Source organism: Eurytemora carolleeae, unplaced genomic scaffold, assembly GCF_000591075.1.
Source record: "Eurytemora carolleeae unplaced genomic scaffold, Eaff_2.0 scaffold811, whole genome shotgun sequence".
Classification (NCBI taxonomy): Eukaryota; Metazoa; Arthropoda; class Copepoda; order Calanoida; family Temoridae; genus Eurytemora; species Eurytemora carolleeae.
The window spans coordinates 2,647-23,096 of record NW_019396782.1 but is presented as its reverse complement, the minus strand read 5'-3'; the positions used below and the strand labels follow the sequence as shown (position 1 = coordinate 23,096).

The following is a 20,450-nucleotide window of genomic DNA, read 5'->3' as shown; positions in this document are numbered from 1 at the left end:
CTCTTACTGTGAATTCAAATATATCTCGAATTCACGTGTATGTTTGGAATGTTTTTTTAATATTTTTTTTATTAATAATGAAGTTTCAAGGGCTACTATGTAAAAAAGCTTTCTTATTCCCGAAGAAATCAGTTAATTACCAGTTTCCAATTTGTCCCGAAATAGATTGATCTAAGAGAACAAGTATGACATTTTTGACACTAATATAAACTACTGAATAGTGAATAAATACAATTGTTTAAATAATCTCCTAATAAAAAAGTTCCAACGTTCTAATTTCAGAAACAAGGATGTAAATATTTTACCTTTGGTCATGTCCAGAGAATCGAAGGATCGTAAAACATGGATCAAAATATTTACAGTTTCTAATCCTCAGGTGATTATCTTACCGAACACATCAGAAAATTGTAAAGTGTACAGCAGGTTCTAAATAATTGTATATACAGGTCAATTTGCTGTGTACAGCAGGGGTTCATCTCATTGTACATGTACACACTGATCAACTGTACAGTGTACTGTATGTACTTTTCTTGCTGTGCACACTGCTCAATTGTAAATTGTACTTTGCACTTTATGAACTTCACCTTTCGTACTCTAAAGTATACAGGGTATTTACTCCTCTTACTACACATGCTCAAAAGTACAGTAAGTTTGGGAAAGTACTATGTCCTTATAAGGAATGTAGAAAAATTGTCTTTGCTGTTTGATGTTAATGAATTGCCAAGGGTGCTAATAAAAATTTGAACGTCTTGTGAGCTTTAAAAAGTAAGAAAAAAGCAGCGATAGTGGATAATGTCTTTAAAATGTTAGTAGGTTTATGTGGGCAATTCTGAAGTGGAATAAATCATAAATTTGAAATTAAAGCTTGAAAATATTACTCAAAAATCAGTTTAAAAATCAACGACTGAATCTTAGATACATTTTTAGATTAAAAGTTTCGTCTGCAATCAAAACGCTAGATTAAAAAGTAAATTTAACGAAACCAGGCTCAATAAGGTGTTTTACCCACTAAAAATAAGGCTGTAAAGACTTCTGGAAGCTCTTCAAAAATGACGATCCCAGGATTAAATTAATTTTTAAACCTTGAATGTGTTCTTTAAATGGCTAACTTAATTATTTGGCAAAGAAAGAAAACAGTTTAAAGTTGCAGGGAACTATGAATATAAGGAAACAGACAGTACAGTCGTCTCTGAAGTCTCATCTCTTGAGAGGACTGTCCATGTGATTTCAAGTTAAACTCCATTTTAAGAGTTACATGACCGATTCACAACTTACCATAATATCTTTATGTAATTAAGTGCAAGATACGTCGTTTTTTATCTTTGCTCCAGCAAATGTCAAGGTACCTTGTGAATTAGACATGTAACTGTTAAAATTAAGGGTCATTATTATTAATTACGTGTATAATCTCTTTAAGGAGCATCCTGGTGGGTTCACAGTGTACAAGGTGGTCGAGACAACCTTCCCGACTTCATCGCCTGACCTCGCCTGTACAACTACTGCCTGGAAACGATGGTCACAAGTCAAGGTAAATTGATTTATTGATTGCAGACAAACAGAGGCTTGATTTATTGCGGACAAACATATGCTTGAATTAGTTATTGCGTACAAACAGAGACTTGATTTACTGATTGTGGACGAACAGATACGTTATTGCGAGAAGCAGATTTTGATTAACTGATCACGGACGAACAAATACAAATCAATAGCGGACAATAGCAGATACTTTATTTATTGAATGTAGGCGACATGAATTTGATTTATTAATTGCGGACGACAGCAGATACTTGATTTATTGATTGTGTGTGAACATATACTTGATTTATTGATTGTGGGTGAACATATACTTTATTTATCGATTATGGGCGAACATAATCTTGATTTATTGATTGTGTGTGAACATATACTTGATTTATTGATTGTGGGTGAATATGTACTTTATTTATTGATTATGGGCGAACATATTCTTGATTTATTGATTGTGTGTGAACAGATACTTGATTTATTGATTTTGTGCGAACATATACTTGATTTATTAATTGTTAGTGAACAGATACTTGATTTATTCTTTGTGGGCGAATAGATACGCGATTTTTTTATTGTGGGTGAAATGAGACTTGATTTATTGATTGTGACTGAACAATGAACATACACTTGATTTATTGATTGTGGACCAACATATACTTGATTTATTGATTGTGGACCAACATATACTTGATTTATTAATTGTGGGCGAACAGATATGCGATTTTTTATTGTGGGTGAACAGAGGCTTGATTTATTGGTTGAGGACGAACAAATACTTGATTTATTGTATACGAACGAACAGATATCTGATTTATTGATCGTGTGCAAAAAGATACACGATATATTGACTGAGGACGAACAAATGCTTGATTTATTGAACGAACGTTCATATATCTGATCAATTGACTGTCGGCAAACAGCTGCTTGATTACGAACGAACAGCTGCTTCATTAAAAGATCGCTTGAAATTGCGTTTACAGTCCCTTTAAGTATTTTCAAATCAAATCAAATCAAATCATTTATTAGGCCACAAGTTAACAATATTCATATTAATAAAAACGACTATACAATTACATATATATATTTTGTGGCCGGGGAGCTACAAGATAGCTCAGGCTGTTTTCACACGAGCTCACGAGCTTTTTACTTTAGGTGTTATATAGATCTCTACTGGGTATACATCGAGCTCTTTATCTTTCCGGAGACTTTCCTATCCTTCCAAACTCATCATACTTTCACAGGAAGGAGGCACAGATTATAGGTATTAATCTTTTAAAGAATGTATTTATAGTCAAAAATGAAGTCGTCTTCGTTAAAAATACTGGTAAGGATTTTGTTAAATGCAACCATTTTATCAAAGAAAACTGTTTATTTTTCAATGTTTTTTTGCATTAACAATGACAAGTTATAATTTTAATGATTCAAGTTCAGAATTTCTCTTGTTCTCAATTTGAGTATTTCTACAAAAAAGCAATTTTTTCTTAAAAATATAAATATTTTTCATTGAATAAATTACAATTGGTTTAAAAATTCTTAGTTGAGTGGGTGAACTTTTATAGGGAAAACTGCAAACTGGTTTTAAATATAAAACATTATTTATTTTTTGTTTTTTTTCTAGAGGAGCGAAGGATATTTGTGCAAGAGGTTCTTGAATTCTCAGCCTCCCATCCTGCTCTTTACTCTAGCACACCATTTAAGGAAAATAAGAAAATATCAACCTTTTCATAATTTTACTCAAAAAAATGTTCATATTATATTTTATTCATATTTTTATTAACTACAAAGCATAAGATATTACAAATAAGTAATCACAATTTACTTTGCAGTTTGGACCCGCCTAACCAGGTTAGGTTGTTTTGAGTGGTTAGCCATAAGTTAGTTAACGATAATGAATATGGTTACACACATCAAATTATGTTTTTGGATAGGTAAGGAGTTGATGGGAAGGTTGGAGATTGTCAGGTGATCTGTGGCAGGGTGAGATCAGAGGCATCAATTGAGAGATAAATTAAAATACAGTGTGTAAAGGATGGTGGATACAATTACACAAACACAAATAAGCTATTAAAGTTTCAGTTTAAAAATTTTTTTTTTTAGAAAATTAAACAAGATAAACAATTCAGCTTTTCGCATTTAAACCTCTCAAGATAAATATTAATCACTTTTTGTTAAGATATTTTTGCAGATTTAGTTTCTTTAAGGCCAATTTGAATTGCATTCCACAATTTAGGAAACATTGCGGACGGAATGCTTTCTAGATTTTTGTTCTAATTTATAAGATTCATTCTATTCGGTTCAGCTAGAGACTTACACACATATTTTGGAAGAAAGAAGGAAGGTTATCATTAAAGTATCCATACAAAAATGTCAGAACACTAAGTTTGTATGTATCATCAAGATTAAGAACTCAAATAATGGATTTGAATGTGCATTGAAAGTACTATTATTAACTGCTCTGATTGCCTTTTTTGCAAAGATCTGATTTTTTTTTTCAGTTGTTTTTGACCCCTCCCCAAGTTACAATTCCATATGCATTATGAGGACTTACAAGAGAGTTATAATTTGTAGACGAATGTTTAATGGTAAGATATTCTTAATTTGAGACAAAGCCAAGATTGAGCTAGCAATTTTATTCAAGGCATGTTCAATTTGAAAATCCCAGTTTAAACGTCAAGTTTAAGTCCAACAAATTTGAATTTAACGCTGATTTGGTCGTAAACTTTTCTACCAGGGGAGGGGAATTAACTTTAATGAGACCTGTTAAGTTTTATAAATCGAAAATTTAGTTTGAAATAATAATGGCAGCCAAACCTAATTTTTGACTAATTAAATATAGCGACGTTATCTTTGCACATGTATTTCTTAAACGAAATTCAGAGATTTATTACAAAATTATATTTTAACAATATCTATTTCATATATGGGTTAGATCAACTATTTTTAATGAACAAGCAAGCTGTGGGATTTCTAAAGAAAATAAGTTTGTCTACCGGTTAAGGCTCCTACGGACTGCTGATGTACCCATAGCTTTCTCTTAGTTTTTTAAATACTAATTTTATTTTTTCGATTGCTTATCGTTGATTCAAACTCTTGATTTAAAGAAACCTCAGACTAATGGCTTCCGTAAAAAAAATACGAAAATTTGTCAATTTTTTTATACTTAATGAAGAAAAAAGTTAAATGTAAAAAACCCAGGAAATGCTTAGACTATTACTAAAACTTCAAAGAAGTGATTATGTAGCAATAAAAGTACGAGTCCTAGAAAGAAAAAAAATACACCTTGAAAAACCGAAATATAGAGCTTTCCAAGTACACTACAACACTTGATTGTAAAAATTAAACCAAAAAAACCTTATTAACTAATGCTACGTGTTTTTTGACACCCTGTATTTTATCGAAAAATACTCAATTAGATTAAACTTTTAATGGAAACATTCTTATTTCATTAATAAACATTTACTAACGGATGTTTATTTGTTTAGACCCGGTTCAAGTATTTCATTAACAAACATTTACTAATGAATGTTTATTTGTTTAGACCCGGTTCAAGTATTTCATTAACAAACATTAAATAACGGACGTTTATTTGTTTAGACCCGGTTCAAATATTTCATTAACAAACATTAAATAACGGACGTTTATTTGTTTAGACCCGGTTCAAGTATTTATTAACAAACATTTACTAACGGATGTTTATTTGTTTAGACCCGGTTCAAGTATTTCATTAACAAACATTTACTAACGGATGTTTATTTGTTTAGACCCGGTTCAAGTATTTCATTAACAAACATTTACTAACGGATGTTTATTTGTTTAAACCCGGTTCAAGTATTTCATTAACAAACATTTACTAACGGATGTTTATTTGTTTAGACCCGGTTCAAGTATTTCATTATCAAACATTTACTAACGGATGTTTATTTGTTTAAACCCGGTTCAAGTATTTCATTAACAAACATTTACTAACGGATGTTTATTTGTTTAGACCCGGTTCTAACGGATGTTTATTTGTTTAGACCCGGTTCAAGTATTTCATTAACAAACATTTACTAACGGATGTTTATTTGTTTAGACCCGGTTCAAGTATTAACTCAGAATCCAATCTTAATCTGTCTATCTCAGTGTCACAGGATTTAAGGTGAAAAAAAAATTCTTTCAAAACTACTTTTAAGTGAAAAAAAATGTTTTTGGAAATTTTTTATTTTTAGTATTGATGCAACCCCTGCATTAGTTCCTAGCCCTGTCTTTTCGGAGCCATCTGCCTCCGATAGTAAAGTTTATTTAGCCTCCGAAAAATCAAGTCCAAGCTCTGATCTTTCAACTTCTACCTCCGAACAATCAACTCAGCCTGCTTCCAACAACTTTATTCATCCCACCTCCGAAGAATCTACGCCCTCTGCCTCCGTAGCTTCTCTCACGTTTCTCTCTGCCCTCTCCTCCCCTCTCTCCGAATGTTTATCCACGCCTCCGATTAAATCAAGTGAAGAACCTTTTACAGTAGATCTTGCATCGAAACCTCTTAACCACACTGACTTTGATATAAAACAATCCAATCCAACCAATCCGGATCCATTTGATCCCCTCAATGCAGATTTTACTGACCCAGCCCAGCTATTCTTGAACCAGACAAACAATAGGGTCAACCTGGACCTGTCTACATTAAACCTCCAGGTTCGGAAATCAATCTTTTTAAGAATATCTAAAATCTAAATTTTGAATTCTTCTTCGCCGCAGCGCTCGACATCCCCCCCCCTTTGTTGGCTGTTGCGCAACATGTCTAGCTTGCCATGGAATAATGTCATATCATTTAGGATTTCGTAATACGTCATTTATATTTTTAGAAAAAACTTGAAAATATCTGTAAGGATTAAGAATGTTTGTTTAAAAGTTAAATTTAAGGAGACGGGGGAGGCTGAATTGTCGAGACCAACCGAGGCTGCTTGTCCCGGCGAGGAGGCCGGGCTGACCAACTACGAGGACAGTAACGGTGGTATCCCGCTGTACATAACGGAGTCTGCTCAGATTATCGCGGAGGCTCTCTCCCTAGAAGCGGAGGAGAAGTTTGATCAAAGCATTGCTTCCTACAGATCAGCTATAGGTAGGAAACACATAAGATTTTTAGATACTTCTTCCCCCAATTGATATTACTTCTTTAAAGTATATTAAACGTTGAGTTTATGTGTGGACTGTTGTTTTATTAAGTTTTTAAGATTATGTATTGGTTGAATGATTGATATTTTTAATAAAATCTTGATTTCAGAATTCAGATGCATTTATTATTTGATTTATATATTAGTCATGTTTTTGTGTGTTAAACCTCGTTTGTGGTCTTGATCTCCAACACTTTAGTGGCTTTTAGATCACACACCATTACCTATGCTATTTTTTGTGTCTGTTAAACTCACAGACTACACAGACTGCTCATACACTCTACCTGGATAGGTTGAGCAGGCCTACAGTGTCCCGGCACGCCATGCTACGGTTCCATGTAATGTTTTTTGACTGATATCTAACGGCCACTTGCTGCATTCAAGAGTTAAGTTTTACAACTTTTAAAGAAATACTCCAATTTTAAACATAAAACATAACGTTTATGAATATTGTCCTTTTTAAAGGTTTTGCATTTCCTATTCTAAGGATCCATAAATATCCCTGATTACAGATGTCTCCTGATTGGTCGTGTGCAGTACTTGTACACATGAGAACATGCTGTGGAAAATATCGCATATTATAGGTGTTAATCGATCTCTGTGACTCTCTTATCTCTGGTTAAACTGTTGACTTGATTGATTTATTAATTATTTGATTGGTTATTTGGTTATGATTGATTTACTAATTAAATTGATGAAAAGATCTTTTCATTGATAAATGGATTAATTGAGTTTCAAATTGATATTATGATTACAAATATTGATTAAATGTTTGATAAATTTATTTTTCAAGTGATGTATCGATTGATTGATATATTGATTGATTGGAATTATTTAGGAAAGCTGCTAAGCAGTGTACAAGCTGACCCTGATGCTACCAGGAGGGCAGCTGTGAAGAAACGAGTGGCGCAGTACATATCTAAAGCAGAACAGCTAGGCAAGGAGGTGTTTCGTTTTCTTTTGTTTTTATATTCATTTTTGCACAGTTTTTTTTAATATGTATTAATTTTGTTGATTTATCCTACCAGAGCTCAATATTTAAAAGCTTTGACCCTGGTTTTAAAACCGCTTAACCTAGTTCTCAAGTTTTATCTTAAACCCGACCCGACGACAGCTTGTGTCACGTGATCGACAGCTGCCAGCCCTTTGAATTGATTTAAGGATTTAGGTCCGTGGAAAGTTAAATCGACATTGGGTTGTTTTCGTGGAAAATTAGTTATGCCATATTCTAATTAAAATCAAAATCCGCCAACTTTAAAAGTTTTTTTTTTAAATTTGGCGTATTGCTAAGAAATAGTTTAATATTTAAAAAATCCATCAAATAAAAATACAAAACATACTCTGTAGAAAATTTGCCCCAACTTATCCTAAAGCTCGAGTCTTAAATTAGTCACCATGACAGCTTAGTCTTGAGTCTTTTATTCCAGATTTTTTTTTAATCGCGGGCTCAGTAGTAATTACTGTTATATTTTCCTTCATTTTATTTATTCACTTTTTTAATAGTATTTAATTAATTTAATTAGTGGCTGATATAAAACCTTGCTAATAGTTATCATTTAAATTATTTAAGTCACTTTAATGGTTCAAAAATATTTTCTAAACTTTCCCTCCTCCTCCTCCTCCAAATTCACCTCCACTCCCACCTCCACCCCCTCCTCCTCCTCCTCCACTCCTCCTACTCCTCCTCCACTGCTCCTACTCCTCCTCCACTCCTCCTACTCCCCCTACTCCTCCTCCTCCCTTTTTTATAAATGATTTTCCCTACTATGTGAAAGGTTCTTTAAACGTAATTTCAAGTGACCCTCCATCTGTAGATTAACATGTTCGATTTAGAACAGTACACCTAAAATCTTTTTCTCATGAAACAGAAATCCATGGATCGTCTTCAAAAATGAGTTGCGCATTTCTACTGCAGGAGAGAACAATTAATTTTTAGGATTTAACATTTTTCAAGCTAGAAAAACAGTTTCAAGGGTACCGTCGTGAATCGGGTAAGCCCTTCTTTGAAGTCCTTTTTGAAGTTTTTAAAAAATTTCTTCCCACTTACTCACTTACTTAGGTTCCACATTCTCTCTCTCAAATACTGGGTGGAAGAACTACACATGTAAAATATTAGAACAGTCCCTTTAAACCCTGTTTTTTTAGTTGAAAGAGAGCTAGATGCTAAGGCTAGAAGACCAGGGAAGAAGATTAGTGGAATCCCTCACCTACAACTGTTCGGTCAACTTTCACAACTCAGGGGTGCAATCAGACAGCTTCCAGATTTCATATGTCAGAATTCGTTTTAAAAAGTTATCCTTTTTTCTTCTAGTGCATTTTGGATAAAAAAAATTCTCAAACGAATTGATGATTCACATCAAACTCAAATTTTCTAATCCTGGTATTATCGTGAAAACCTGATCGGAATAAACCAAAACTTTAATAATTTGTTCTGAAAGAAGTAATAGTTCTACGACATCGGGTTGCAAAGAAATTAGAATATTAGGAGTGTTATCAGTTCCCTTTCAATGATTAAACTTTATTCATTACAAATCTATCACTTCCTTACTTTGAAACTATTTTTTTATTTTCATTTATTTTTTCACTATCAAGAACTATTTTGAGTTACATCTAATCCACCGCGATTTAATTATCCTGATGACCAAAACAAAGATTTGATTGTTTGATTGTTGTGTGATCAGGAAGTACAAGGTTGTAGATATACTTGATGGAAGGCTAATTCTAGCTCAGAATATAGACACATTAGAGAAGGTCGTCTTCAAGGTTCTCCAGAAATCTGCAGGTAGGTCTACCCTGTATATTCTAGATCATGTTTACAGGACACCCTGAATATTCTAGATCATGTTTACAGGACACCCTGTATATTCTAGATCATGTTTACAGGATACCCTGTGTATTCCAGATCTTACAGGACACACTGTATATTCTAGATCATGTTTACAGGACACCCTGTATATTCTAAATCATGTTTACAGGATTCCCGGTATATTCTAAATAATCTTTAAAGGACACCCTGGTTATTCCAGATCATGTTTACAGGACACCCTGTATATTTTAGATGAAGCAGTCTATTTGATGTTGGAGTACTGTCCTGCAGGTCGTCTTTGGGATGTTGTTCAACCTCTAGTTCAGCAACAGCTTCAACACTACCTTCAAGTTCCAGGTCTAGATTTACCTAGGGGTTGATAGTTTTTATGATATAGAATTTAGTTCTCAAAACTGAAGCTGTCACGGAGACCAAAGTCTTAAATATGGAAACCTACTCCATGTAACACAAGGTGGACATTAATCAGTCAACTCTGATAATATGGAAACCTACTCCATGTAACACAAGGTGGACACTAATTAGTCAACTCTGATAATATGGAAACCTACTCCATGTAACACAAGGTGGACACTAATCAGTCAACTCTGATAATATGATATTCTCATGAGGAAAAAAAATGTAATAATGGAACGAAGGCTGCAGGCCTGAGTTAAAGAATACATCAAGATTATTTCATCGAGTTTAAGAATTCCATTATTACATTTTTATCCTCATAAGATTATTATCATATCATATTTGTGAGGTTCCATGGGCACATACCCAAGAAATTATCCTATCTTGTAAGAATTCCCATTATTACACGGTTCAGGAGAAAATTTTTCCAATATTGTTGGCTTCCTAGCGTTTAAGAATTTTCATTCTTAAACGCTCAGACCGTGTAAGAATGGAAATTATTACACGGTCAGAGCGTGAAAGAATGTACTGTATATTCTTACACGCTTCAAGTATTAAAGAATGGAAATTATTACACTAGTTAAAGAATATTCATTCTTACACGCTCCTTCTTTTCCACAAATATCAATATTGATATTAACTTAATTATTTTGTAAAAACAACATGCACACTCACCTTTTTCTTTTATATTAATACAGGCAAACTTACCTTTTTATACTTTATACCAACATGCTCACTTACCTTTTTTATATTAAAACATGAAAACTTACCTATCCTTCTTTGTTTGTTTGTTTGTTTGAATGTCCGATCATAACTTGCAGGGTAAAGTTTCAGTTGTATCCACAATAACCCTAAGGCAGAAGCCCAGGGGAGTTGCGCACAGTCGGCGTATAATTTCAAGACAGAGCCAGTTCTACGCCGACTGCGCGAAACTCCTCTGGGCTTCTGCACGATCTAAAAACTTTGCAGAAACGTGATTTTAGGGCGTTTTTTCATTTCTTTTTATAATAAAAATATTGCAAGACGAACCAAAGCTATTCACAACAATAGTTACATTGTTCAGATTAGATTTATGTGAAAATATTAAAATATTTTAGTAGATGAAAGCTTGGCATCAAATCCTCGAAGATGTTCTGTACTAAAACCGTCCGAGTCCTTCATCATCCAGCGGACAAAGAGCGCCCTGGAGGACAAGAGCGTTCTAGAGGACAAGAACGTCCTCGAGGACAAGAGTTTTTTAGAGGACAAAAGCTTGGTGGAGATCAAGTGCACGTCAGAGGATGACTCAGACCAAGGAGATATGAGTTTTGTCCACACAGAGAATTCTAGTCTTTTAGGAACAGTCATAATATTTTAATGATCTTTTTTATGAAATTGAAATTGCAACACGCGCCAGTTCCTTTAGAGGAAGATTTAGTGCTGTTAAAGGGAGTGTCTGGCTTGACATGGTAGTTGAGCTGAGAATGCAATTTGGTAGAGAAATTTTTTAGGATAAATTTGAGATCTATCATATGTGCATATTTGTTCATCATGAGCGCAAATTCAATCTTTAAAATCCTCATTTTGAATGGATGATTTTGAGAATCGTTTTTTTAATTATTCAATAACGACGTCCAAAAATGTAACAAAAATTCGACAGTAAACTAATTTAATGTCTAGAAACATATTTCTTGATAGAGATTTGTTAATAAATCAATTTCCAGAATCAATTATTTCTTTTTTATCATTATATTGAATCTCTTATTCTTTACGAATTTGTTCGCAGATTTCTTTAAATTTTTCAAATGTCGTCTTTTCAAGAAAAAATCCTGGAAATCTACAGAAAATGTTTGTGAACAATGAGACATTACAGAAACCAATAGATGAATTAGATTTCTTATTTTTGATTATAAGAGTAAATTTTTATTGTCTCAGCCGGGTCCTAAACAACTAATTAGTTTGATTTAGAATTTTTTTATTTTTTTTTTCGTGGTCGTCATCGACAAAATCATCCCTTGAAAATGTTCAATCTATGAGGATTTTAAAAATTGAATTCGCGCTCTTGCTGATAAATATGCACAGTAAAAACTTCTGACAGGTCTCAAATGTATCCTAAAAGATGTCTACAATACTACATTTTCAGCTCAACTACCATTTCTAGCCATTATTATAGCCCTTAATTATAGTTGTTCAAATATTAAGAAAGTTCAAATCGAAATTTTTACCAGCATTTTCCTGTGTGGATCTGAATTAAAGTGAAATTGTCAGCCTAAAATTATTATTATTATTATCATTATTATTATTTTTATATTTTTAGTATTTTTTTCTAAGGTGACTAAGAAATTGTTAGTTTTATTATTATTATTTCTGATGTTTAGTTGTATCAGACAATCAAATTGATCATTATCAATATGAAGCTGAGAATAACACAGTAAGTATTTTCACAAATGGAAAAAAAAAATATTTTTTGTCTTACGCTTAACTTCTTCCTTTGTCTTCAAATTTTTTTGAAAAAAAAAAACACTTCTTTTTAACAAAATGAGGCTAAAATTATCTGAAAAAATATTATAGAAATTTTCACACCAACTTGCCGGTTGGATGAATTGCAGTCTGATCCGGATGATAAGTTTGTGGAGAGGTCTGGGATGAATGATGAGGCAGGTCCTGGGAGGAATGACGTAAGAAGGGATGAAGCTCTTGATATATCCAGAGAAATGTTGAAAATTTTATCAGACCAAACTCAGGGAAACAACAGGTGAAATCATTTTTATTAGTTTTTTGTGATTTTTATTGAAATTTTGTTAATTTTTTCTTCCTGAAACAATCGTTAAAAATTATTTAATTCATTTGGTACTTTTCACTTTTTTACTATTCACAATATTTCCGGAAAAAGATTTATTCTGTCCTTAAGTTAGTCCCTAAAACTTATGATATTTTTATGAACTTTAACGCAAAAACAGTTTTTTTTTATCATATTTGATATTGTCCTACTTGAATTTGGTTCTAGAAGTCTCATAGAAATCAAAATGGTCCATACACTTGCATATTAATGTAAATAATTTTTAGATGTCAAATCAATAATTGAGCAAATTTTAGTGTCCAAATATTGGTTTATTTGTAAATTTTTGTTATTTAAATTTTCGACCAATTTCAGTGGAGTAGATTTGATGAATAAGATGGCGGGAATTGAAGAGAAAATTAAAAATCATATCAAAGGAAACATTGAACCTTTAGATACATTACCACAGGATACAACGGATTGTGATACAGCAATATGTGATAAAATAAGTTCTTCAAGTGAATTTTTTAGCAAAGTGACAACGGATTGTTCTAACGTGGATGTCGAAGGCAGTTGTAAAAAAGTTGTCTTTGTCGGAAATCTTAGTGGAGAAACATTTGTCGACGAATCTGATAGTGATGATCATAGTTCAAAAATTGAGAAAGCTCTTGAAAATCCACAAAAACCGGTTCGTCCTCCATATTTGCGGAAACTGTCCGAGGTTTTGCCCCAGTTTCCGGATCCAGATCTTCCAGACTCTACGGTACTTCCGGATAGCGTATTGAGGCTGTGGGCAGCTGAACTAGCGCAGGTACAGATAATTTTTTTAGGAATTTAGGGCGCTTTGTTTCTGCATCTCTTTAACTAAAACGTCTTTATTTAAGTCTGCGACAGTTTTATCAATGTACAAATCATAATACTAATCATAATTGGTTTAATTGGTTTAATTTGTGTGATTATGTTAATATATCACGGGTGTGATAATTTAAAACATCTCTTTTCCGACTTCAATGGCCATTCAGGATTCTAGCCAGTTATCGAGCTTGTTTTTGAAAATGTTCAAGTTTCCAGCACTTTTGATTTCATATGGAATATCATTCCATATATTGATAACTCTTGCAATTCAGCTAATAGTTCATGGAAATCCAGTGGGGTGATAATCATCATCCTTCAATACAGACAAATACGCTTAAAATTACGGTTGTTATTTATGATTGGTAGGCTGGCATAATGTCGGTTGTCCGATATAATAGCAAAACAAAGGCCCCGTTTTTTGGTTTTTATAAGTTAAAAATTACAAATTGTTGACCCAAGTTGAGATTTGATTTAGTATAGTCATTTTTAGTCTAAATATGGACATATAGGACTTCCCTGAATGTTTCATTTGATTTGTTAAAAATATTAAATTAAAGTAGATAATTTCGCTAAATTTAATATGATTTAATTCATCACAAATTAAAACTACTTAAAGCTGCACTTCTTGTTTTTTTTGTTGGACATCACCTCCCTTAGGGTCCGGTTTTATTTGGATTATAAGATTTTCAGATAAAAAATTAAGATTTGTAATATTCAGGTGCTGACTTCTCTACACTTCAGAGAGATAATAATCAAGGTAGAAATAAAAAAAATTTGTTTATCTTTTGAATTGGATCCTCGATCTGTAATTTAAGAATATTGATCCAGATAGGTCCTAATCCGGCTTGTCCTGTATACAATGGAAATCAGCTCATTAATGTTTCTTTAGTTAAAAAGATATTTGATTTGATTCTTTTTTCTTATTTCCGGAGATCAGCATATTTTAGCGGCTCCATATCTATGAAGCTAAGAAACTAAAAGATTGCTGACCCAACTCCGGATCCTTTGAATTGCCATTAATTTTTAAGACATCTTAATGTTACCATTTAACAAATTGTGCTTCATATTGTAGGATTTAAACCCTGAGAATGTACTGTTAGACTGTTCTGGACATATTAAGCTAAGTTATCAATGTGAATGGATAAGTGTTGAGAGAGAACTATCAAAACATGCAGTTCGGGGCAATTATACAGCTCCAGAGGTAATTTGCACTTTTTTATCATATTTGATTACAAGTGCCACTAGACCCATGCATATAGGGTCCGGTGCCCCTGGTAACAAATATATCTGCAAAACTCCAAGGTTCAATTGATAAACTTCAAGGTTTAAATAAAAAACTTGATTTAAACTCCATGGTTCAGGGGATAAACTACCAAGGTTTGACAGAAAATTGCATTGTTTTAGTGATAAAATCCAAAGTTCAGGTGATAAACTGCATGATTCAGAGGATGAACTCTAATCGAATCCATAGTTAAGGTTGTATCCATTTCATCTTTGGGATTCTTGAAGGAGTTTATCACCTGAATCATGGAGTCAATCATGTAAACCTAGAAGTTTATCAACTGAACCTAGAAGTTTATCATCTGAACTTAGAAGTTTATTATCTAAACCTAGAAGTTTATTATCTAAACCTAGGTCCTAGATGTTAATTGTTTATCATCTAAACCTGGGAATTTATTATCTAAACCACGGATCTCTGAAGTCAACTCCTCGAGATTTTAACCAGTTCTGGCAAACTCTGAAGGTTGGGCTGGATAAATCATACTGGACATCTGGTGAAACTAAAGATTATGGTCTGATCATATAACATCCGGAAGAAAGATCCCATCCTTAAGGGGGTTATGGACTGGACTGGTCAGTCTCAGTCATGGACCCAAATGGTAGGCCTCTCTATTCTGGTGGGGATGTCCAAATCCCAGGTGGAGCTATGGAGCATATCCAAGATACAGACCATGATCAAAACACTGGTCCCTAGTGGTCCTGTCTGAACCAGACAGATGGTTTTCCCTGCAACCTCATGTCAATGACTCCTCTCAGTCCAGGACCCTTATTTGCTTCAGAGCAGCAGACGTAAGATAGGATTATTAGGGAACAGGCACCTCAATGTTTTGGGGGGGTGCTTACAAGGAGTGCCCCTTGTGTCTCGCAGGGGGAGCTGTTTTTAGACTGAACGAGGTTCATGTTGCCCTTGTGAGTCCAGCAAGTGGTTACACTCAACGGGCGAAGGATATCGAGGTGTACCAAGCAAAACCATTGGCGTAGAGCTCATTATGAGAGGTTATCTGGGGGGGGGGGCGGATCTAACTACAATGATGGCTAGACCTAATGCTCTCCAGTGTGTCCTGGAGGACTGGCTACGGCAAGTTTCATTGGTGTAGAAAGGTAGGTTGGGCTGTCATGTCTAGGTGGGGGGGGGGGGGGGCTCCCATTCTAGGATGTGGTAAGGTATACTTCTGCACTTCAGTCCAGCCTGCCCCCTGGTGATACCTCATCTGACGATGGCCGGTCTCCCCACCCCATCAGATTAGTGTAGATTAGTGTCATGTTTTATTTTCTCTTAAACCTGAAAAATAAAAAAATTGTTGATTGTTAAGGTATTAACTGTGTCTGAAATAACCCCTGCTGCTGATTGGTGGAGCTACGGAGCTATTCTTCTACTCCTTTATACAGGTAAAAAGGATTTGTAGCTCAGCTTCATTTCAAAACCTTACTTGCATTGCTTAGGATCCGGAATCAAGGGACAACTTTTATTTCTCAAACCCTAAATCTTAATTGTTACAAGAAGAATGGTAAAATTAGATCTTTGAATGGTTCATCAAGTTTTAGCATAAAAAATTGGAAAAAAGAAGAAAAATAATTAGTAGGTTCTCTTTTTGTTACAAAAATCAGTAAATCTTGAAGAAATGTTCATGGCGGGTGGATCCAGGTTCCTAATCAAAATTGGAAGGGATCCTAAGCACTGCTTACTTGCATTTATTACAGGTTCTGGGCCTGTGTCTCTGATACCTAGTGGCCTGGATTCCACAATTCCTATAGAATATCCAGAATGCATGCCATTAGATGCCAAGCTCTTTATATCCTCTCTTCTACAGGTATCCATTCCATACTATGTTATATTCAAGGTGTATCCTGGGAATAGGTTGGGAGCTAGATATTTGGCAGGCTCCATACTTTGTAATATTCTAGGTGTATCCTGGGAATAGGTTGGGAGCTGGCTCCACTGGATCCCTAGATGTTCAGCAGCATCCATATTTTGTAAACTTTGACTGGACAAGGATGAAGCATAAGAAAAGATGAAGCATATTTCTACTCTAATCTTGAAGGACGGATTTCCATGAATTCATAATTCACTAAAATATCTTATCTTGAAGGCTTAAACCTGGATATTAAAACAAAATAAAAATTTTCCCTGTGGCATTAACAATCAATAATACGCTTAAATAATAAATAAGTCAATTTTCTAGTAATAGTTTCTAATCGTATGAATAAGGCATTCACTGTTTTTGCTCCTCCTCAATATATTTTACTTATAGAAAAAAAAACAGGCAAGTTAAGAAATTCTCAGGAGTTATGGGATAACTTCAAGATAATCATTTATCATGTTTTAAGATAGATTTTTTAGCCTTATTTAAATTCTTTTTATTGCAGAATGCTAGTCCCTACATGTGATATTTGTATGATCATATCCCTGCTGGCTACGTACTGTACTGTACTGTGCTGCTAATGATGTACCAATCCTGTTATTTTCGTTTTTTGTCGTCTTCACATTTGAATTGAATTTTTGTGTACTCTAAGGGAATCGCCCCTAACAAAAAAAATAATTAATGAAATTTAACCATGGGTTAGAGAGATTGAAAACTGGAAAAAGTGGAAGTTTAAATTTTGAGATCGTTAAATGCAAGAGCGTATACAGGGGGGGTTAGGGGGCAGTGCCCCCTAGACCTGTAAGGGGGGGGGGCGTAGCTTCCCTAGAACTCGGAGCTTTCACACTTTTCAAATCTTAAACTCAAGAGTTAAGAACATAAAACAGAAGAGCAGCAAAATAATTTATTTTGCTGTTCATTAAGTGCACTATGAAGATTGTATACGGAGCCACCATGACAGAAGTCCAAATGAAAAATTTATCTAGAATGCACATTCATCCTAATCGGATGGGCGCTATCAGAGATAGGGAAGTAAAACAATTATTTTTAAATGCCAAGCCTCAAAGTCTTGAGTTTGGACTTTTAGAGTGAGTAAAAGTCCATTTTTTAAAATTTGTATTTAATTTACTTTATTCTTGCACCACCGTTTTGTAATCTTTCTTTTTATTACAAACTAGCTAGAGTGCCAGGCGTTGCCCGTTGAATTTAAAAATCGAATTAAAACAAAAAAACTTTTAATTTATTTAGCTTATGTCATCCCCAAGGGTATCATGAGTTTCCTCGCTAAAATTTATCCCATATGATTCAGCCGTTTGGCCAGCCATAGAAACATATAAATGAACGTATACATATACAGAAACTTTTATAAGTCATAATTATTTTCTGGACCTTTGCCCTTCTTTCATTTCATAGAATCAAGTTTAAGTTGTGTTTTTCATTTTAAAAAATGTCTTTTACTATCTTTAGTTTAAATACTAATTATTACAGTATAATAAAATGTCGATTTTTTAGAAGCAATGCTTCATTTTCTGCTAGTTTTGTTTGAAGGAGAGATGAAGTATAATACGTGCAAGGCAAATAGAATATGAAGTACAATAGGTGGCAATAGAGAACTAGACCAATTATACACAACGTCACAAGTGTCAAATATAACAAGGAAAGCGAAATTTTCTCAAATTAGTTGACATGTTTTCCAAGATTAAATAAATTAAGTGTAAAAACAGAAAATAAAGAACACATAAAATTACATTTTTTTATTGTAAGATAATAACTTTTATTCTAAAATTATCACTAATATTGACAATTTTGTCGGGCACAAAAACTATGTTGACACTTGTGACGTAAGAATACAGATGTAAGAGTGTGCAAATTTTACGTTGCCATATATTGTACTAGAATCTATTTGCATGCAAGGTAATTTCTAACGCTCTTAGAGCAAAACGCCTTAAGTAAAAAATGTTTTTTCAGACCCTCTAGACTCCATTTTTACAATAAAAAGAAATGGCTCTTCCTGTCTCACGACGGTCTAAACCCAGCTCACGTTCCCTATTGGCGGGTGAACAATCTGACACTATCAGAATTCTGCTTCTCAATGATAGGAAGAGCCGACATCTAAGGATCAAAAAGCTACGTCGCTATGAACGCTTGGCAGCCACAAGCCAGTTATCCCTGTGGTAACCATTATTGTAGAATATCTTCTTGGGGAGTTCTTTCGGTTTGATCTTGAAGGAAAAAGGAGTTCCTTCTTTAAGGGTGACCACCATCTTATATCTCGTTAAGAAGTGAATCAATTAATAGGAGTGCCAGGTAGGTTGATATCCAGGAAGATTTTAGATNAGAAATAGCACCCGAGGGCGCAGTTTCGCTCAACCGAGTAAGCAGAGAAGCGATTTCCGTAGGAGTATTTCACTGTTGCCGAAGCTCCTCCCTATTCTACGCCAGAAATGCTTCGCCACAATATGAGACTAGAGTCAAGCTCAACAGGGTCTTCTTTCCCCGCTGATTCTCCCAAGTCCGTTCCCTTGGCTGCGGTTTCGCTAGATAGTAGATAGGGACAGTGGGAATCTCGTTAATCCATTCATGCGCGTCAGTAGTTATCTGACGAGGCATTTGGCTATTTTTACATTTTACTCCACATTGCCGGGCCTGGGCAGTACCCTAGAGCGTTTAGAAACTGTCAAACCGCCTTGTACATTGCACTACTTTCGCCTCTTTGGTTTTTACACCGTTGAGTACTGACAGTTTATCCCGTAGGAGAGCGCAGAAGGTAGCTCGTTTCGCGGGCCAACTGCCACCCCAACCCTCCGAGTTAACGGAGCTATGCATTTAAGGGTTAGGTCGCCAATCAAACCCGGTTGTGTTTGCGTGAGTAGTTCCCCCCCCGCGTTGTTCGCTTGCTTGGGGGCGCCAAATGTCGTTTGCAGTTATAGGTGTTTGGCGCTGCAGTCGCCGTCAATCCTCGTAAGGATAGGGGGTCACGGGTTGTTGTCCGTTTGCTGGGGTTCGCCCTCCCAGTCTCTTCCCTCCTCCTACTACTTCCTGTATCCCAAACTTACTCTATCGTATGTCTGTATGATCGTCCATGTCGTCGTTAGCGTCCGGATGCTGATGAAATGCTTGAGAGAGGCACCCAACCCCAGTCTGCTTAGTAGCTTCTGAGTGCTGGTGGACCAGCCACCTCTGAAGTTGATGGCAAATCCATGCACCTCTACCTCCTTCACGTTTGCACCACTTACCCGGAGAGCCTCCTCCTTCACGTACTTCCTTACAGCTTCCTTGTCATATGCAGTCACTTTCTGTCTGTATCTTTCCTCAGGATCGCAATTGTCCCCACAGATGATGGGGTCGATTACAAAACCCTTATCCTTCCTCCAAGCGACAATGTCAGGTTTGACAAAAGTCCCTTCGATCGCGATCTTAGGCTCTAGTTGCACAGTATATCCTGTTCTCTGTAATCCCGCTCTAACCATCTTAACAATTCCGTCATGTCTCCTAACTCTCAGGCCATGAGTCACTTGACATATCTGACTTATGTGTGTCGCATTGGCAGTCTGCTTGTCTAGTCTGCAGGTCGGGTCTCCTCTGTCACCTCTCGCGGCCCTCGCAGGAGTCTTCATAGCATTGCACCGTACCCTCAAAGCCTTTATGAATTCTCCCCCCTTCGCCGGAAACAGAGGATCTAGTATCCACCCATCTCCAAACCCGTCATGATATTGCAAACCTCGTCCGTCTGTCTTACTAATTAACTCTTCTCTCCAGGCTCTCCGTTCAGATTGCTTATTGGTTATTTGGACCTC

The 20,450-nt window shown here is 35.0% G+C and overlaps 3 protein-coding genes across 3 annotated transcripts; all 3 read left to right on the top strand.

Annotated features, from left to right (window-relative positions):
* The first annotated feature begins 313 nt into the window (after nucleotides 1-313).
* LOC111708647 (uncharacterized) lies at nucleotides 314-9,506 on the top strand. Its single transcript, XM_023482086.1, has 8 exons — nucleotides 314-376; nucleotides 1,418-1,528; nucleotides 5,544-5,665; nucleotides 5,736-6,198; nucleotides 6,427-6,625; nucleotides 7,516-7,614; nucleotides 8,823-8,916; nucleotides 9,359-9,506. Exons 1-8 carry the CDS (start codon nucleotides 314-316, stop codon nucleotides 9,504-9,506), a joined length of 1,299 nt encoding a protein of 432 aa, XP_023337854.1.
* A 209-nt stretch (nucleotides 9,507-9,715) lies between these two features.
* Nucleotides 9,716-12,358, top strand: LOC111708646 (uncharacterized). Its single transcript, XM_023482085.1, has 3 exons — nucleotides 9,716-9,840; nucleotides 10,995-11,234; nucleotides 12,255-12,358. Exons 1-3 carry the CDS (start codon nucleotides 9,753-9,755, stop codon nucleotides 12,356-12,358), a joined length of 432 nt encoding a protein of 143 aa, XP_023337853.1. The 5' UTR covers nucleotides 9,716-9,752.
* Nucleotides 12,359-12,440: 82 nt separating this feature from the next.
* Nucleotides 12,441-18,712, top strand: LOC111708645 (rhodopsin kinase). The gene is made up of 7 exons (XM_023482084.1): nucleotides 12,441-12,631; nucleotides 13,031-13,466; nucleotides 14,229-14,267; nucleotides 14,583-14,711; nucleotides 16,105-16,180; nucleotides 16,493-16,602; nucleotides 16,697-18,712. Exons 1-7 carry the CDS (start codon nucleotides 12,522-12,524, stop codon nucleotides 16,805-16,807), a joined length of 1,011 nt encoding a protein of 336 aa, XP_023337852.1. The 5' UTR covers nucleotides 12,441-12,521; the 3' UTR covers nucleotides 16,808-18,712.
* The last annotated feature ends 1,738 nt before the right edge of the window (nucleotides 18,713-20,450 follow it).